The following is a 14,173-nucleotide window of genomic DNA, read 5'->3' as shown; positions in this document are numbered from 1 at the left end:
ACCTAAACATGACGTCTTTGGACAATGGGAGGAAACCCATGCAGGCACGGGGAGAACATGCAAACTCCACACAGAAAGGCCCCAGGCCAGGAACCAAACCCACAACCTTCTTATTGTGGGGTAACGGTGCTAACTACTATGCCGATGTGCTGCCCTAAAAGCCTGCATTAATAAATGATTATTTCCACCTTCTTTTACTTTCTTTTAAAATGGCTGCAGCAATACCCAGGTTTAGCTAAATCTTGTTTCACGGTGAAATACTGCCTTAGAGCCAACTATGAGAACATGATGTCTGGTTTTGGTTTTCTCAGTTACATTACGGTTTTATGGTAATACAGATGGTACAAAGGACTGACTTAAAATGTAATATATGTGGGAATGGTGGACAATCAAGGCACTCATCTTACACTGTGTCAACACATAGTCAAGTTTTCGCATCTGAACAAAGCACTGTCAAGAAAAAAAGGAATTAAATGCTCACCTTGTTTCTCTGTCAGGTATGTCACTGTTTATTAGGGCTGTGGTCACCTGCTGCAAGGTTTCTAGTACTTCATCACATCCCACCAGGATCTTCGTTGCTAGGAATAGGATGCTGCTTTGCAGCTCCTGAGAACAACACACATAATAGGCCCACACTTACGTAACACTGCTTCCAGGATTTTCAGTGAGCTCATCTCTTACATTAAATATGGAAAGTGTACACACTATTGTCTTAAACATTGACACTTATCTTATTTTACACTGATAAGCATAAACTCTGTATATTGGCTAGGGGTGTGCCAAAAAATAGATTTATATAAGAATCATGATTCTCATTTACTACAATTCAGAATCGATTTAAAGTGTCCTAAAATTGATAAAAAAAACAAAAAAAACAAAAACAAATCCACAGGCTGTCTGTGGGACATCCTGACTGTCTAGTCTGGTCTGAGTCTCATGTATTCTCTACTAGTCTGGTCGCCATTTCTTGTGGTAGCCAAGTCCATCACTCGTTTCCATTTAACATGTTCAGGTGTCCCCACCGGGAATCGAGCCGCACCCACTACTCTTAAGTCATCACACTTATTCATTTATTTATTTATTAATGTGTAGGGGGACGTGCATTATCTGTGACCCCCTCTGAGCATTTTCCTGACAGATACGTTCTTTTTTATTCCGGGGGAAAAAAAACAAAACAAAAACAACTTTTATGTAAAATGTCGGCTAGTTATGTGTTATTCCGTGTTTATAATGAATTCCGTTTTTAATGTCTAATTCTGTGATTGCAGATTTTATAGGGCCCTATTTACTGAATGCCCGGGGAAACCGAGCTTGACGAGAGCTTCACAGTGTGCAAGGTTTGCAAAATGAGGAACCCATGTTTAACTGCACAATTTTTTTTTTTTTTTTTTTTTTTTACAAAGAGACACAATTTATTTTTGTTACTTAAGCAATATATGATATTGCTTTTATGCAACAGTTGCAACAATTCCATCTAAGCATGGATAAATGCTTAAAAATTTATAAATATGAAAAAAAAAAAAACAACTTTTTAATGTCTCCATTTGTTATTCTGTCTTGCAAAGCAGACTGGAGTAGATCATGAGGATGCTTTGCACACCTATAGATTGAAGCAGAAATCATTACGAATCAAATTATTTTGAATCGAAAATTGATTTTGAATCGAATCATAGCCCCAAAAATTGGAATCAAATTGAATTGTGAGATAGAAGATTCCCACCCCTAATATTCTGAACAATCTGAACAACTAGAATGCTTACAAACCCATCTAAAAAAATAGATGGTTTCAGTAACCATGTATTTAGCAACAGCAAAACTCTAGTTAGTGAGCACTGTAAACTTTACTTGGGATTTGTCAAATAATGGCATGAAAAATATTTTCCATGCTCCATTTCAGAAACTGGCCTCTTATCAACAGAAACACAATAAGACAACACATGCATAAAGGAAGGGGTATTTAAAGGGGATGTTTACCTGTACCTTCATTGTTTCCCCTTGTAGGGAGCTGTCACTATCATCGTTATCATCTGGACGGATTAGAATGGTGTTGCTGAGGAGGTGGTTCTGAACAGCCATGAGGTAGCGCAGACTAGGTGAGACCACCTGCAGAGAGACGGAAACCATTTGAAGTCAACACATACCAATATTAACATCACTAAATATGTGAGCTTGGTCAGCACAAATGGCTTTGTTGTTGCTGAACAGATATTCATACTGGCACAGTGGAGAGCAGCTTCTGGAATTCATCTCGGGCAACAGTCTGACATTTGGTAATGAGTAAGCAGGACTCCCGGACTACAGTCTTGAGTATACAGTGCAGCAATTCATCACCCAGTCTGCAAAAGAGGAAGGGCCTTATCACTTTAAACACATGGATAACTACAGGAGCTGACTTAGGTTTATCAGCTGAGTCATGGTATTTTAGGAACTGGGTCACCATTTACCTGTAGTGGTCATCTTCCTCACTTCCAAATCTGTTCTTTTGCAATTGGTCTGCCAAGTTAGTGAGAATGACATCCCGAAGCTGAGACAAGCCACTGTTTCTTTCACCTGGGTATCACAAACAAATTTGTGTCAGATATAATGGCCAAAAAAGAATCAGCTGTATTAAAGTCAGTGGGTTCAATCTATCACCTTCAGTTAGAACAAGTTTAAGCAGTTTGTTGAGTTCAGCCTCCCCCTGATACAAAGTGCTCAGCCCTGAGCTGCAAAAAACAGAGAGGAGGTAAACAAAGAGGATTCATCAAAAAAAAACAAAATTTAACTTTGTAAAAAACATTTACTGTTTTGTGTGTAGCGCATCAAGTACTCTATGGTGAATTTATGACTTACCTGATGGCCAGGCACACTTCTCTCTGAATCTCTGTTCCTATCTGGTCCACTGGAGCCATTAGAAGCTGCCATAAGAGCAGCCCAGAACGCCGTACGCTCTCCCTATTTTGCTCTGACTGAGGATTGAAAAACCGAAACACCACCTAGAGGGGACAGGAAAAAATAAATTATACATTTACCCCCAAATATATTTCAAATGAGCTTTTTCGCTCTCTCACAAGCAGCAGTTCAACCCAACCTGGAACACCACTAATATGCAGCGGATGATGCAAGTATCTCCATTGACCATGGCCTTTTCCATAATGTCACAGATGCTGCTGAAGTGGCGTGCCTCAATGGGATGTTGTTTACCCAAAAGGGCGCCCAAGGGCAAGCTGTTGCTGCTGGCTGCCAGCAGGTTGAGCTGGTGGATACACATAGCACCTACATGATGAAGTAGCTGGTTGATCACCTCGCCAGTGGCCACAGTTTCTTCTGTAAAGGAACAAGTTTTTCAGGTGAAAAAAATATACCAAAAGACTACCTTAAATCTTCAGTGCAGTTTGTAAATACCTTTGGGTTCTTTGATGACATGGCTGACACCAAGCCTATGGCACACATGATGAAAGGCTTGGTTCCCAGGGTTGCACCACTGATCTATGTAATCACTGGAGCAGGTCCAGATCAAGTTGTTCAGTGCATCATAACATGCTCCTGCATAACATGGAAAAGTTTGCATAGCCAAATATCAATTACATTGACTATACACAATAACAATCCTTGGTGAGTTCAAAATGTAATGGACCCACTCACCTAGCCCTGCCACCTGCGACCCCCTGCCTAAAGAGCTCCCAGGAGCATCAATGAGGTCTGCACGGCTACTGAACTGACCATCAGCCAGGTTAAAGACAAGACTGGAGGCTAAAACTGAACAAAAAAAGTTCAATTATGATTGGTGAATAAATGCATACTATTATATTACAGTACAAAGTACAAATACACAATAGACACAATACACAATAAAAACATCTGTTTTTTGACGAGCAGGTGAAGATGACATAAAATGCTTGCTTTATTTTTGGCCTTTTTAGAGAGGAAAATAAACATCAGCCATTACGATAAACAAGTCAACATATTGAGGATTTAGTCCTGTCTGTGTCTGGTCTTACTTTTGAGAGAGGACAGGCTGCTGGTACCTCCAAACAGGGAGCGTGTGGCAGAGCTCCCAGATACACCGGGAGGCGAGACCAGCATCACTAGATAGGTTCCACATACATACATTGGGGTCTTTCTCAGAGTCTTTAGAGGGAGTCCACAGCTAGTGTTGACAGCTTTGACAGAGTCAAACAGAAAATATCTTTCGTCATATGGACAATCACGTACATGATTCAAATGATTTGCACATTAAAGTGTTTGGTTGATGAATTACCTGACTGTTCCTCTTTGACTGTATTTGTAATTGCAGAGCCTGTCAGAGCAGCCAATGTGGCAGAATGGGAGGCCCGGAAGCGTGACATTCGACTCAAGAGAAGCTCATTCAAGCACTTGGATGATTCACCTTCCTTACGAGTAAGAATAACTCTCTCCTGCAAGATGTCTGTGACACACAATCCTGTTTGTGTCTACACCATGGACGGGGGAAAAAAACATCAAATATTGAAAACAGACACAAACATACATAATACAGATGGAATGACTGTGCTTGGCAGGGGATATTGTACTCACAGACAGGTGAAAAACATCCATGAACACAGAATGTCCTTTCTGTGTCTTCTCATTGAGACTGGCTGGGGACCAGACCCAGTACAGGTAGGTTCCATCTGAGCAGAGGTGCAGCGTGGTCATGCTGCTGCCCACAGGGAAGTGGTGGGCTGGCATGGGCACAATCTGGCACACCTGAAAATGACAACTAGAACATTAGCCCAGGCTATGGCCATGCACATCAACTGAACCTTAAAGAGCCTGTTGGATGTTAGTCATACTTAGAATAAACATAGCCTTCATACATTACAGCTTGAAAAAACAGCAGTGAAATTAATCTAACTAGAATTTCATTTGGCATGTGGATTTGCACACACACTGACTCACGAATATGGAGTAATAATGAAAATAACAACAGTACCTGGAGGGTGAATGGGTCAATGAGCTGGCACAGCTGATGAGGCTTGGCATCAAAGGAAGAGGGACGATGGAGTAGGCAACCGCTGCTGAACACCACCCAGCCAGGCTCCAACTCTTCATTTCGACAGTAAACGAAACCCCTTCACATACACAGAACATTAATTTCATTCTTATCAAAAGTTCTCTGCCATATTTACAACACATTCGACAGACCTAAACATCTCATTTGCATTGTTAAGTGCTGACAGTGTGTCTTCTATGAGAGGCTGTGATGAACTACTTTCAATTTATTAGTCTATAAATTCAACTCCCTTAGTTGTAACAATTAACTTTGATGGTTGTTCTCACTTGTCAAAATTCATTTTGTTTTTTTGTTTGATTTCCATGTTGGAACACAAATACTTAAAAATATAAAAAAAATATGTAAAGTGCCTTTGTCCGTTTTACAATCAACTAAGACAGATAAAGACAGTTGAGGAGGACGTGACTGTGAATCGCAGATAGTGGTTTTAAAATGTCCAGGAAATAGAGTAGTATCATTATTGTCTTGGGATGGGTAAGTGATAAGGGGTATTTTTAGGCTTTCACTCTCTCATTCTGTCTCCATCTTTTGCTGTTCTCTGAATGGCGTAGACAAAGAAAAGCAGGTGGTGAGGGTGTCACATTACCTCAATGTCCCATGTAAACCAGAGCCCAGCTTGCTGAGTCCTCTCCCAGAGGAGTTAGTGGTGTACAGATAGAGCCCGTCTGTGGCTAGACAGCGCCCCAGGTCAGTGTCTGCAAGACACATGCACAAAAACAATGTAATTCAGTGGGCTGATGACAGACATCTGACAAACAAGTGGGATGAAAATTAGGGAGACGTAGAATAGTGGACAAAGCCAGTAAGTATAATTAAGATGCTAAACAAGGTGGAGACACCTCTCTACTTTATTTACTTTCAGAATTTGAGAATGTGATGCCTTTAGAAGTCTGGACAAAGAAAATCAATACTGATCTAGCCATCTAGCCAAAAAAGCGTAAATATGCATTGCTTTATATGGCTGTACTCCCTGATCCGTTTCCGTCACACACAAGGTCAGCTGATCGATTGGAGAGTGAGACAGCACTCTCTCTCCTTTGCTTCATCCCCTAAAAGTCTCTGAGTCACAACTCACATCTTTAGTTTCCCCTTAAGCCCAGTCAAGTTTCACATTTGTATAGCTGGGCAGCACAGTGGTGCAGTTGTTCACACTGTTGCCCCACAGCAAGAAGGTTCTGGCTATAAACTACATGTTAGGTTTATTACCTGTAGATGTGACTGTGAGTCGTCGTTTGTCTCTGTACATCTCTAAATGGCTGCAGATAGATAGATAGACTGAGGTCCTGTCCAGGTGTACCCTGACATCACTGGGAGTGCTCCCCCCATACAACACCCTTGTCTTTTTATAAGAGTTTTTACCTTTACTCTCTGCTCCTCCTGCAGAATTATCAGGTGTAGGTAGCATGTCCTCAAAACCCCAGGACACACTGTGTTTGCCTCCCAGGAGGCAGGATGGAGAGCCTGGGCCTCCTTCCAAGAGCAAAAGTCTGAGGCAGGAGAGGCACAAAGTGTTTACAAGAAGGGAAAGTCACGGATAATTACCTTTCAGGTGAATTAAAGTAAAGACTTCACCTGTACAGGACATCTGACACGGGAAGCTGGCCCAGATCAGTTTGCTTCTGTAGCAGGTGAACTGTGTGAATGAAGGTCTTCAGAGATCCCCTAAAAAATATTTTGGCAGATTAGTCAGGAGGCATCAGCATGAAACACAAGTGAAAGCTCATTGTTAAGTATTTCTGGAACAGTTAGTGGAATAATACTCAGCTTAAATTATAGAGGGAATCTGATGTAATGTGCCGGGAATTAAAATACCGTTAAAATAATCTTTTCTGAATCAGAGTAAAAAGGTCTTTCCCATTAGTACACAGATTATTTTACAATGCCACTCTCTGTATGGTGTAATGAGCAACCTACCTAAGTTTTTGCAGTGTTCATTCACTGCTTCTCCTCACCCAAGACATTACTATCAACTGAATGTATTCAATTAGTTCTTTATTCAGGGAGATGATTGACAGCGTGGTATTCTGGTGTTCACTGAGGTTTGTCTTTGTAGTTTTGGAAAACAGCCTTAATATGGCATCAAAGATGATATTGATTACAATATCTATGGCAATATTTTTACTGTCATTCATATCCAACAATCATTTCATAATTCTACTGCAAGACTGAAGCGGCCCAAGGAAAACGTGTCATGTACTATACAGGGATTTATGTGGGATTTACTGCTTGAATGTTATTAACAGTCAATACCAAAGTGTACGGCTATGCACTCTCTCATCGTGAAATTGCTAACCAGCCAGAGGTGAGGGGGAGTAAAGCTGATAGCTCTTTAATTAGCTTCCCCTGTCAGTGAACAGGCACCAGGGCTGGATATTTCCCCACAACAAAGAGCTTTCAGCCTCAACAGAGGCTAAACAAAGAATGGAGAGTTCTGGCTTTGACAAGTCAAGATCAGTTGTCACCAGCAGAAGCCAGAGTTCAGGCACAAAAAACAAGCACACTCTGCTCTTCTGTGCTCTGGATGACAACTGCAAGAAATATCAAACCAATTATATTGAGCCTGCAAGTTTGACTTATATTTCTATTGTTGCAGATTTTATTTATTTATTTATTTATTTACATGCAAAAGGGTCCTACATACATACATTTGCCATATGTAAGACCCAGCCTTATTAAAGTTACAGACGATGGGAAAGTCTAATTGCATTGTATGTAAAGTGCGCTACAAATATGATTATGCAATTATTTTTTTAATGCAGTGAGGGAAAGACCAGCATCAGACCAACCTGGAAGTCTCATACTTTTGAACTGCTGTATTTCAATCATTAAATGTCCAGCTACTTTTTCGTAATAGTGTAAACAGCAGGGGATTTCACAGTAATGTGCTTTTTGGAAATTTGAATAGAACAGACTTCATGATGTTTACTGGCATTATCACATATGACTTGGACTCCTTTTACTTCTCAAGAAAACACGTCAAAAGTAACAACGGGCTTTCTGCAAAATGCTTCTCTTCTGTTGAGCCTTTACTGGCTATTATTGGTTCCGTCTACACCAGCCCCCAGAGAAATCAAAATGTGATAGTGGGAGAGCAAATAATGACAGTATGGCCTCACCTAGCACAGGCAAGGGCCACAAGTGCAGCAGCAGCGTTTTCCCTTTGTCTGTGTGTGTGGAGGATCTGCATCTGAGCCTGCCCCTGTGGTTGGCCTGACTCCTGGGCACCATCTTCCAGCCAGGAGCAGAGCAGCCCCTCCAGGCCATTGAGGCAGTCAGCGGGCTCTTTGCTGAGGCTGAGCGGCTGGCAGTCCCGGAGGCAAGCCAGCAGTACCTCTGCTGTGACCCCACAGAGCGCTGGGTCACTGCGGGTCTGGGACTGCAAAAGGGGAAAGACCAGCAGCAGACCAACACGGGAGGTGAAGGGTGCCTGCTCAGGTTGCTGGAGCAGACCTTGTCTTTTGAGCAAGGCCAAGGTCTCCTCATCAGCCCCTCCAGTTCCCTCTCGCTCCTGTTGCTCCTCGAGGGCCAGCTGCCGCTGTGCCCCCCACAGACCACGCAGTGCATTAAGCCGGTATTCCAGAAGGCGAGCATATGCATTGCTCTGATTCCCACAGACAGCACGCAGGCGCTCAGCTAGCTCTACAGGATTCTTTGTTTCGAATGTTAGAATCTGGAGAGAGACAGAAGAACGGAAAAAAGGAAGAGGATAAAAAAAGTTAGACTAACAGCAATCATTATTATGACTATTTGTCTGCAGCTTTATAAAAGAAGCCTGGTCTGGCTACAGACAAATAAAAATTTCACACATCAAAGTGAAAATATGGATTTAAACTACAGAAGAAGAACAAGGTAGTGGAGAATTGAAATTATATTGATATGGATTTGTTCAAATTAGTTCAAATTACCTGAATCTTAACTCTGAGCTAAGAATATTTTAATTTATCTATATATATATATATATATATATATATATATTTATCTATAATAAACCATGCTTAAACAGAACATAGGAGATAAAGAATGGATAAGACTCATCTACCTTTACACCATTTATCTGCAAGGTGTCCTACAATGTTGGTTGACATGCAGATGAAATTTTTAGTTTAAATTTGAATGAACTACCTTGAACGCACCTATGATGTATTCGTACAACTTACTGTGTTTCTGCAGTCCAACCATGAATCATTCTCACAGAGTCAACCCTTGTATCTACAGTTCTGTGGACTATGAAATGACGGTCAGACATAGCAAAGCATATCTGGGGTAGCCTATCAGCAGTGAAACAATGTGCTTCATGTGCACTTAGGCAGCATTTCAGATATTGATTACATTCTGTGGCCCACGAATCATGGGATAGAAAAAAAATCCATTATAGCATTTAGCAGGCACAATTTCTATTGATTCAATTTCAGAAATGCTACTAATGTTACAGTAACAATCTTTAACTGGATGCTGGGCCTTCTCCACCTTGCTCTCAAAAACACTGCTGCAAATGGATAAAAATAGTCAGCAATGGCAACACCTACGAAAACAGCTCTGGATGACCCAGTCAGTTTTAATACTGGACACAGAAATGTACACTATCAGAATAAAAACTGGAATATTAAGACAGACTAAGGATATTTTTGGGGAGGCCATGCTTTGGTAAAACCTGCTGTCTAACATTAAAAGGAGGGTTGGCAACCTGATATTTATAATCATCTGAATCCCTGAGACATTGCCATGGAGATGGCGCTTAATAGAAAATAAATATGACATATGACAGATATATATGCATGGTTGTAGAATTTCATGCTGTCAGAATTTTTACAATAGTACCAGGACTAAGATTTGACCAGTATTAGACACAAAACAGTCTTCACCTCATGCATGCTGCTAAACCCAGCTGTGAGATATCATGTCATCACTAGCAAGTTCGCAGTACTGTTTTACAGCTGCCAAAACAGAATGCACAATTTCAGAAGCTTTGTCTGGACACTGGAGGTCTGTTGTCAAGCTTAGAATACTGAAAAAGCAATGGGTGAGGGGTCAAGTTCAAATATGCTCATTCACACTCATTAATAAACCAGTGGCTTGTCATCTTTCAGAGTTACTGATATAATATATGTACTTACATCATCTAAAATCAACAGCATGTGGTTGATAGCATAATAATAATTTAGCAATCTGCAGCTGTTGTTTCGAACACCGGTACAACTTTTATACTAGCAACCAAATATAGCATGGTATTGTGAAGAAGAAAAACTAACAAGTGGTCATTTAGAGCAGCAATAAGATACTCAGTCCTAAGGTTAAAACTAACAAGGTTATGTCGTAACACTGTAGACAGCTGAATGGACCACAGTGCTCATTGTAAAAACTGAATCAAGCGGGCAATATCTATTGATAAGAACAAAAGCCTTATTCCAATCTTTGCATAGTGTCAGTATAAAAACAATCTACAGCATGAAATTTGGACAGTGCCAATGCACCATCTCTGTTCCCATCCAGGAATGAGTTTGACCAGTGTTATAAATACAAATACTGGAATATTCGCACACAAACATGGACTTCCTCAGGATCCAAGCACATTTTGCATTATAAGAACAATCTGGTCACCTTTTTATATGATCCAATAAGTATGGTTAAATAAAATATGTCAATAGATATGGGATGTCAGATATTCAGGAAATGCAAGCATCCCCTTGTGTCAAATGGTGGATGAAATTAGAGATGTACAAATGCAGTGTTTGCTAGTGGCAACAAATTAGCAAACACATAACTCATTAAGGCTGAAATAGTTTGAAATGGTTGAACCTCATTGTCAGTCACAGTCTATTCATGATGATGATGATCATCATCATCATCATCGTCGTCGTCATCTGCCAAGCAGAAACATGAGTTCATGAACACGTGACATGAATGTTGCGGGAAATTAACTCTACAGCCTGATACTGGTGGCTTGTGTTATTTTCTTCACATTTATACACTCATACCTCAAACTTTCCATCAGTAAGTATAACCTTAACAACTTCCGGTTCGAGATTTTACATTTAAAATAAATACCTGAATTAAAGGCATGTGAACATTGTGTACACAAAACTTAAAACACTGAACTGTAAACTTAAACTGGGGATAACAAAGTTAGTGTAAATCAAACCATAAAAGTGACTGACAAAAGCATATGCCTTTCAGTTTTGATTAGAAAACACAGACCTTGGAAGATGGCGACTATTAAAGCACTTGACATTGATTGTAACACATCTGACACAAATTGGCGTCCCTGTGGTTCTACAGCCCATTAACCACAGGACCTGTGTCATCTACCGTTATCACATATATGTGGAATAATAGCTTAAAGAACATGCAATGTGTTGCATAAGATATTTATCTCAACACTGCTACTCATGTATCCAAACAAAAGTTCATAGTTTGGTGCAATTTGAGGACTTGGCTGCATAGAGAAGCTGATGTCCTGGCATAACTAATAAAATTGAGGCCATGCAACATGACACCTGAGATAGAGGGTGAGCTTGCAAGTGTATGGGCCACCTCACATACAAACTCAGGCATTTAAATACTATATTAGATTGCGAGACAAACATAATTTCAATGCCCCATAGACTGGAAAAAACGTGTGACCACATAAAACTTACAGACATTCAGGCTTTTACAATCCGATTATACTTGATCGAGTCTGTCTTATGCTTGTATCACTCTTTTAGACTTATGTTTAGTAGGAAGGGCCCGGAAATGAACAGTCTTATAAATGGACAGTTGGTCAATAACAAGTAGGACAGGAAACTTGCAAACGTTAGCCTGGCCGTTATTACTGAGGATAGGTTGCAGCAAACAGAGAAACCAAGTTTTTACATGAGAAGACACACAACGACACCGTCATCCTTGCATTGCGTTTGTGTTTTGTGTATAAACCTTTGTGTGAGTGTTTATATGTGTGCGAGATGGCTTTCACCCACCTCTTGCTCTGTGTCCCCCTGCTCCGACACTCCGATTTCACTGGGCAGCTCGGCCAGATCCGTCACCCGAATGAGTCCGTCGTGGAGGAAAATTGTTTCCTCCTTCACAGAAAGCCACTGGGACGAATCCACAGCCCCGGAGCCCATCGCTCTCTCCTCCGACAGGGATGCCAAAGGGGTCGCACATTAAAAATTCAGTGACAGAGTGACAGAAACGCCCTAGCTAACCTGCTAGCGAGCTACAAGTACATAACGGCCGTCCCTGGGTCCGTGATATCTTATGGGGTGTGAAGGGACCTGCCGGAGAGTCGGGCTGCTATTAGAAAACAAACAAACAAACAAAAAACCCACACACACAACCGAGCGGGAGGCAGGTAGCAGCAGCCGGTGCTCTTCACCTGCCACCCGTGCTCATGTCGCGCTAACAGCGGCTGCTAGCTGTCTGTCTGGCTCGGTTAGCTGGGAGCGGAGCTAACTTACCGTACGCTACCGTTAAAACGTTACCGAGCAGAGTGGGCGTGACACTCGTACAAACCCTTCTACCGCGCCGCACCGATAAGCCGACACGGTTTTCGGGACCAAGACGTCATCCGTCCAGAGCTCGTTACACGGTTTAAAGCTGAATGCAGGCGGCTCCGCTGACTGCCCGGCCGCTGAATCGGTGTCTGGTGAAGATAATGAGAGTCTCCCAGCTGTCAGTGCGACGCCATGTTTCCAAGGCCAACGAGCTGCTCCCAGCATGCACCGCGGGCCAGGATAAACGCTGTCAAAAATTCATGAGTTCATTCTGGTGTCCAACATAATAACTCACTGTTACAGTACTGATTACAGCAGGATAACACAACCCTCAACTAGTTCAAAGGTTATATTGTATAATTATTACGACAAAGTTCAGGCTTATGTTTGCTTATTTGCTATATTTACAACAGAAAATAGAAATAATTGAACCCCTGCCATAGAGATTTGCTTCAATATATGTAATCATGCCATCTAAAGTTCACACTTATTGCTTACAAATGTATAAGGTTGAAAAGAAAAACAAAACCTTATGATTCCATTTTTATAAACACACTAAATTAATATGGTATCCAAAATTGTGAAAGCTGCTGACTGAGCCCCAAGACTGTCTTCTGAGAGGTAAGTCTAGTCTAGTTTAATAAGAATGGATATTTGAATGTGTTTCAAACACCTGAGCCAATTTCCATCTGTCTTTTCAAATAAATGCCCAAAAAAACACTGATGCAACACATTGTAAGACATTGGGGTACATGGAAGGACCAGCAAGGTGCACACGAACAGACTGTACCCCTCACATAAGATTCCTTGGATCAGGGATATTTCATAGATGTATTTAGATACTTAGTGTACTATACTTTTAGCTTTTACACGATCTGTTATGAGGGGTAGAGATAGTGTAGCAAGTGTAGCTATTTAATAATAATTATTCAAGTTGCTAAAAGCTAAAACAAGATTTTTTGTCATTCAGGACAATGATTACTGGAAACTTGAGAGTTATTTTATAAGTAGAGCGTTCTGTGTCTTGTAATTTTCCTTCCTAAATTAATATGTAATGCTCATAATAGAATGTTTGCAAAAATGCCCTGGGCATGTAATTGTCAAAAAGAATAATGTGTTTTCCATTTTCAAAGCACAATAGAGTGCTTTTTAGTTTTGTATTACACTTCTTTATAAAAATATCAAATTCTCATCCATGACATATTTACAAAACTATTACCAGATTTAAGGGTTTGAGTCCTTGAATATTTTCATTACAGTGCCATTTTGCGCCATCAGAAAGAAACATTAAATGCTGGAAGAAAATTTAAAGCTGATAAAAGTCATTGTTGCTGCATGTGTCAGCTTAGTCTGTAATCATGTGAGCTGTGCCGCAATATTAGCTTCTCTTTCTAGCCTTAAGCATGTCTTATAAAGGCGAACAGGAATCCCTCTTTTTCTTGCATTGCCTGGATTTTGTACCCCAGCAGTGTCCCTGTCCTCTATCTTCTTAATTGCTCGAAGTAGGTCAGAGTATTCAATGAGGCCCACAGAACAGCTAGAAAAGAAACATGAACATATGAACCCAAATGAATAATCTTTTATCTGAAGAGAAACTGAGTTAACACAGTAGAGTGGAGACTGGTACTGCTAAAAACCAAAAGTTGTTTGAGATACACATGAAAAAGCATATCTGCAATTGAAAAAC

The 14,173-nt window shown here is 40.8% G+C and overlaps 1 protein-coding gene across 2 annotated transcripts in view; it reads right to left on the bottom strand.

Moving 5' to 3' along the window:
• Positions 1-12,681, bottom strand: part of hectd4 (HECT domain E3 ubiquitin protein ligase 4) — a 34,372-nt gene extending 21,691 nt beyond the window's left edge. Inside the window, exons 1-18 of one of the 2 annotated variants that reach the window (XM_029510345.1) lie at positions 11,971-12,681; positions 8,131-8,684; positions 6,587-6,676; positions 6,374-6,501; positions 5,601-5,709; positions 4,934-5,072; positions 4,537-4,707; positions 4,241-4,433; positions 3,981-4,142; positions 3,625-3,738; positions 3,385-3,525; positions 3,071-3,306; positions 2,833-2,975; positions 2,635-2,705; positions 2,445-2,550; positions 2,216-2,336; positions 1,975-2,103; positions 482-606 (exon numbers count right to left, since the gene is read on the bottom strand). In XM_029510345.1, the coding sequence (XP_029366205.1) occupies positions 482-606; positions 1,975-2,103; positions 2,216-2,336; positions 2,445-2,550; positions 2,635-2,705; positions 2,833-2,975; positions 3,071-3,306; positions 3,385-3,525; positions 3,625-3,738; positions 3,981-4,142; positions 4,241-4,433; positions 4,537-4,707; positions 4,934-5,072; positions 5,601-5,709; positions 6,374-6,501; positions 6,587-6,676; positions 8,131-8,684; positions 11,971-12,117 (2,879 nt within the window). In that variant the 5' untranslated portion in view covers positions 12,118-12,681. The remainder of the gene's footprint in view (positions 1-481; positions 607-1,974; positions 2,104-2,215; positions 2,337-2,444; positions 2,551-2,634; positions 2,706-2,832; positions 2,976-3,070; positions 3,307-3,384; positions 3,526-3,624; positions 3,739-3,980; positions 4,143-4,240; positions 4,434-4,536; positions 4,708-4,933; positions 5,073-5,600; positions 5,710-6,373; positions 6,502-6,586; positions 6,677-8,130; positions 8,685-11,970) is intronic. The other variant, XM_029510346.1, reaches the window with a different exon arrangement.
• Between the last annotated feature and the right edge of the window lie 1,492 nt (positions 12,682-14,173).

This window comes from Echeneis naucrates, chromosome 9 (assembly GCF_900963305.1).
Source record: "Echeneis naucrates chromosome 9, fEcheNa1.1, whole genome shotgun sequence".
In the NCBI taxonomy this organism is placed as follows: Eukaryota; Metazoa; Chordata; class Actinopteri; order Carangiformes; family Echeneidae; genus Echeneis; species Echeneis naucrates.
The sequence above is the reverse complement of the archived record's forward strand: the minus strand, read 5'-3'. Positions and strand labels throughout refer to the sequence as shown.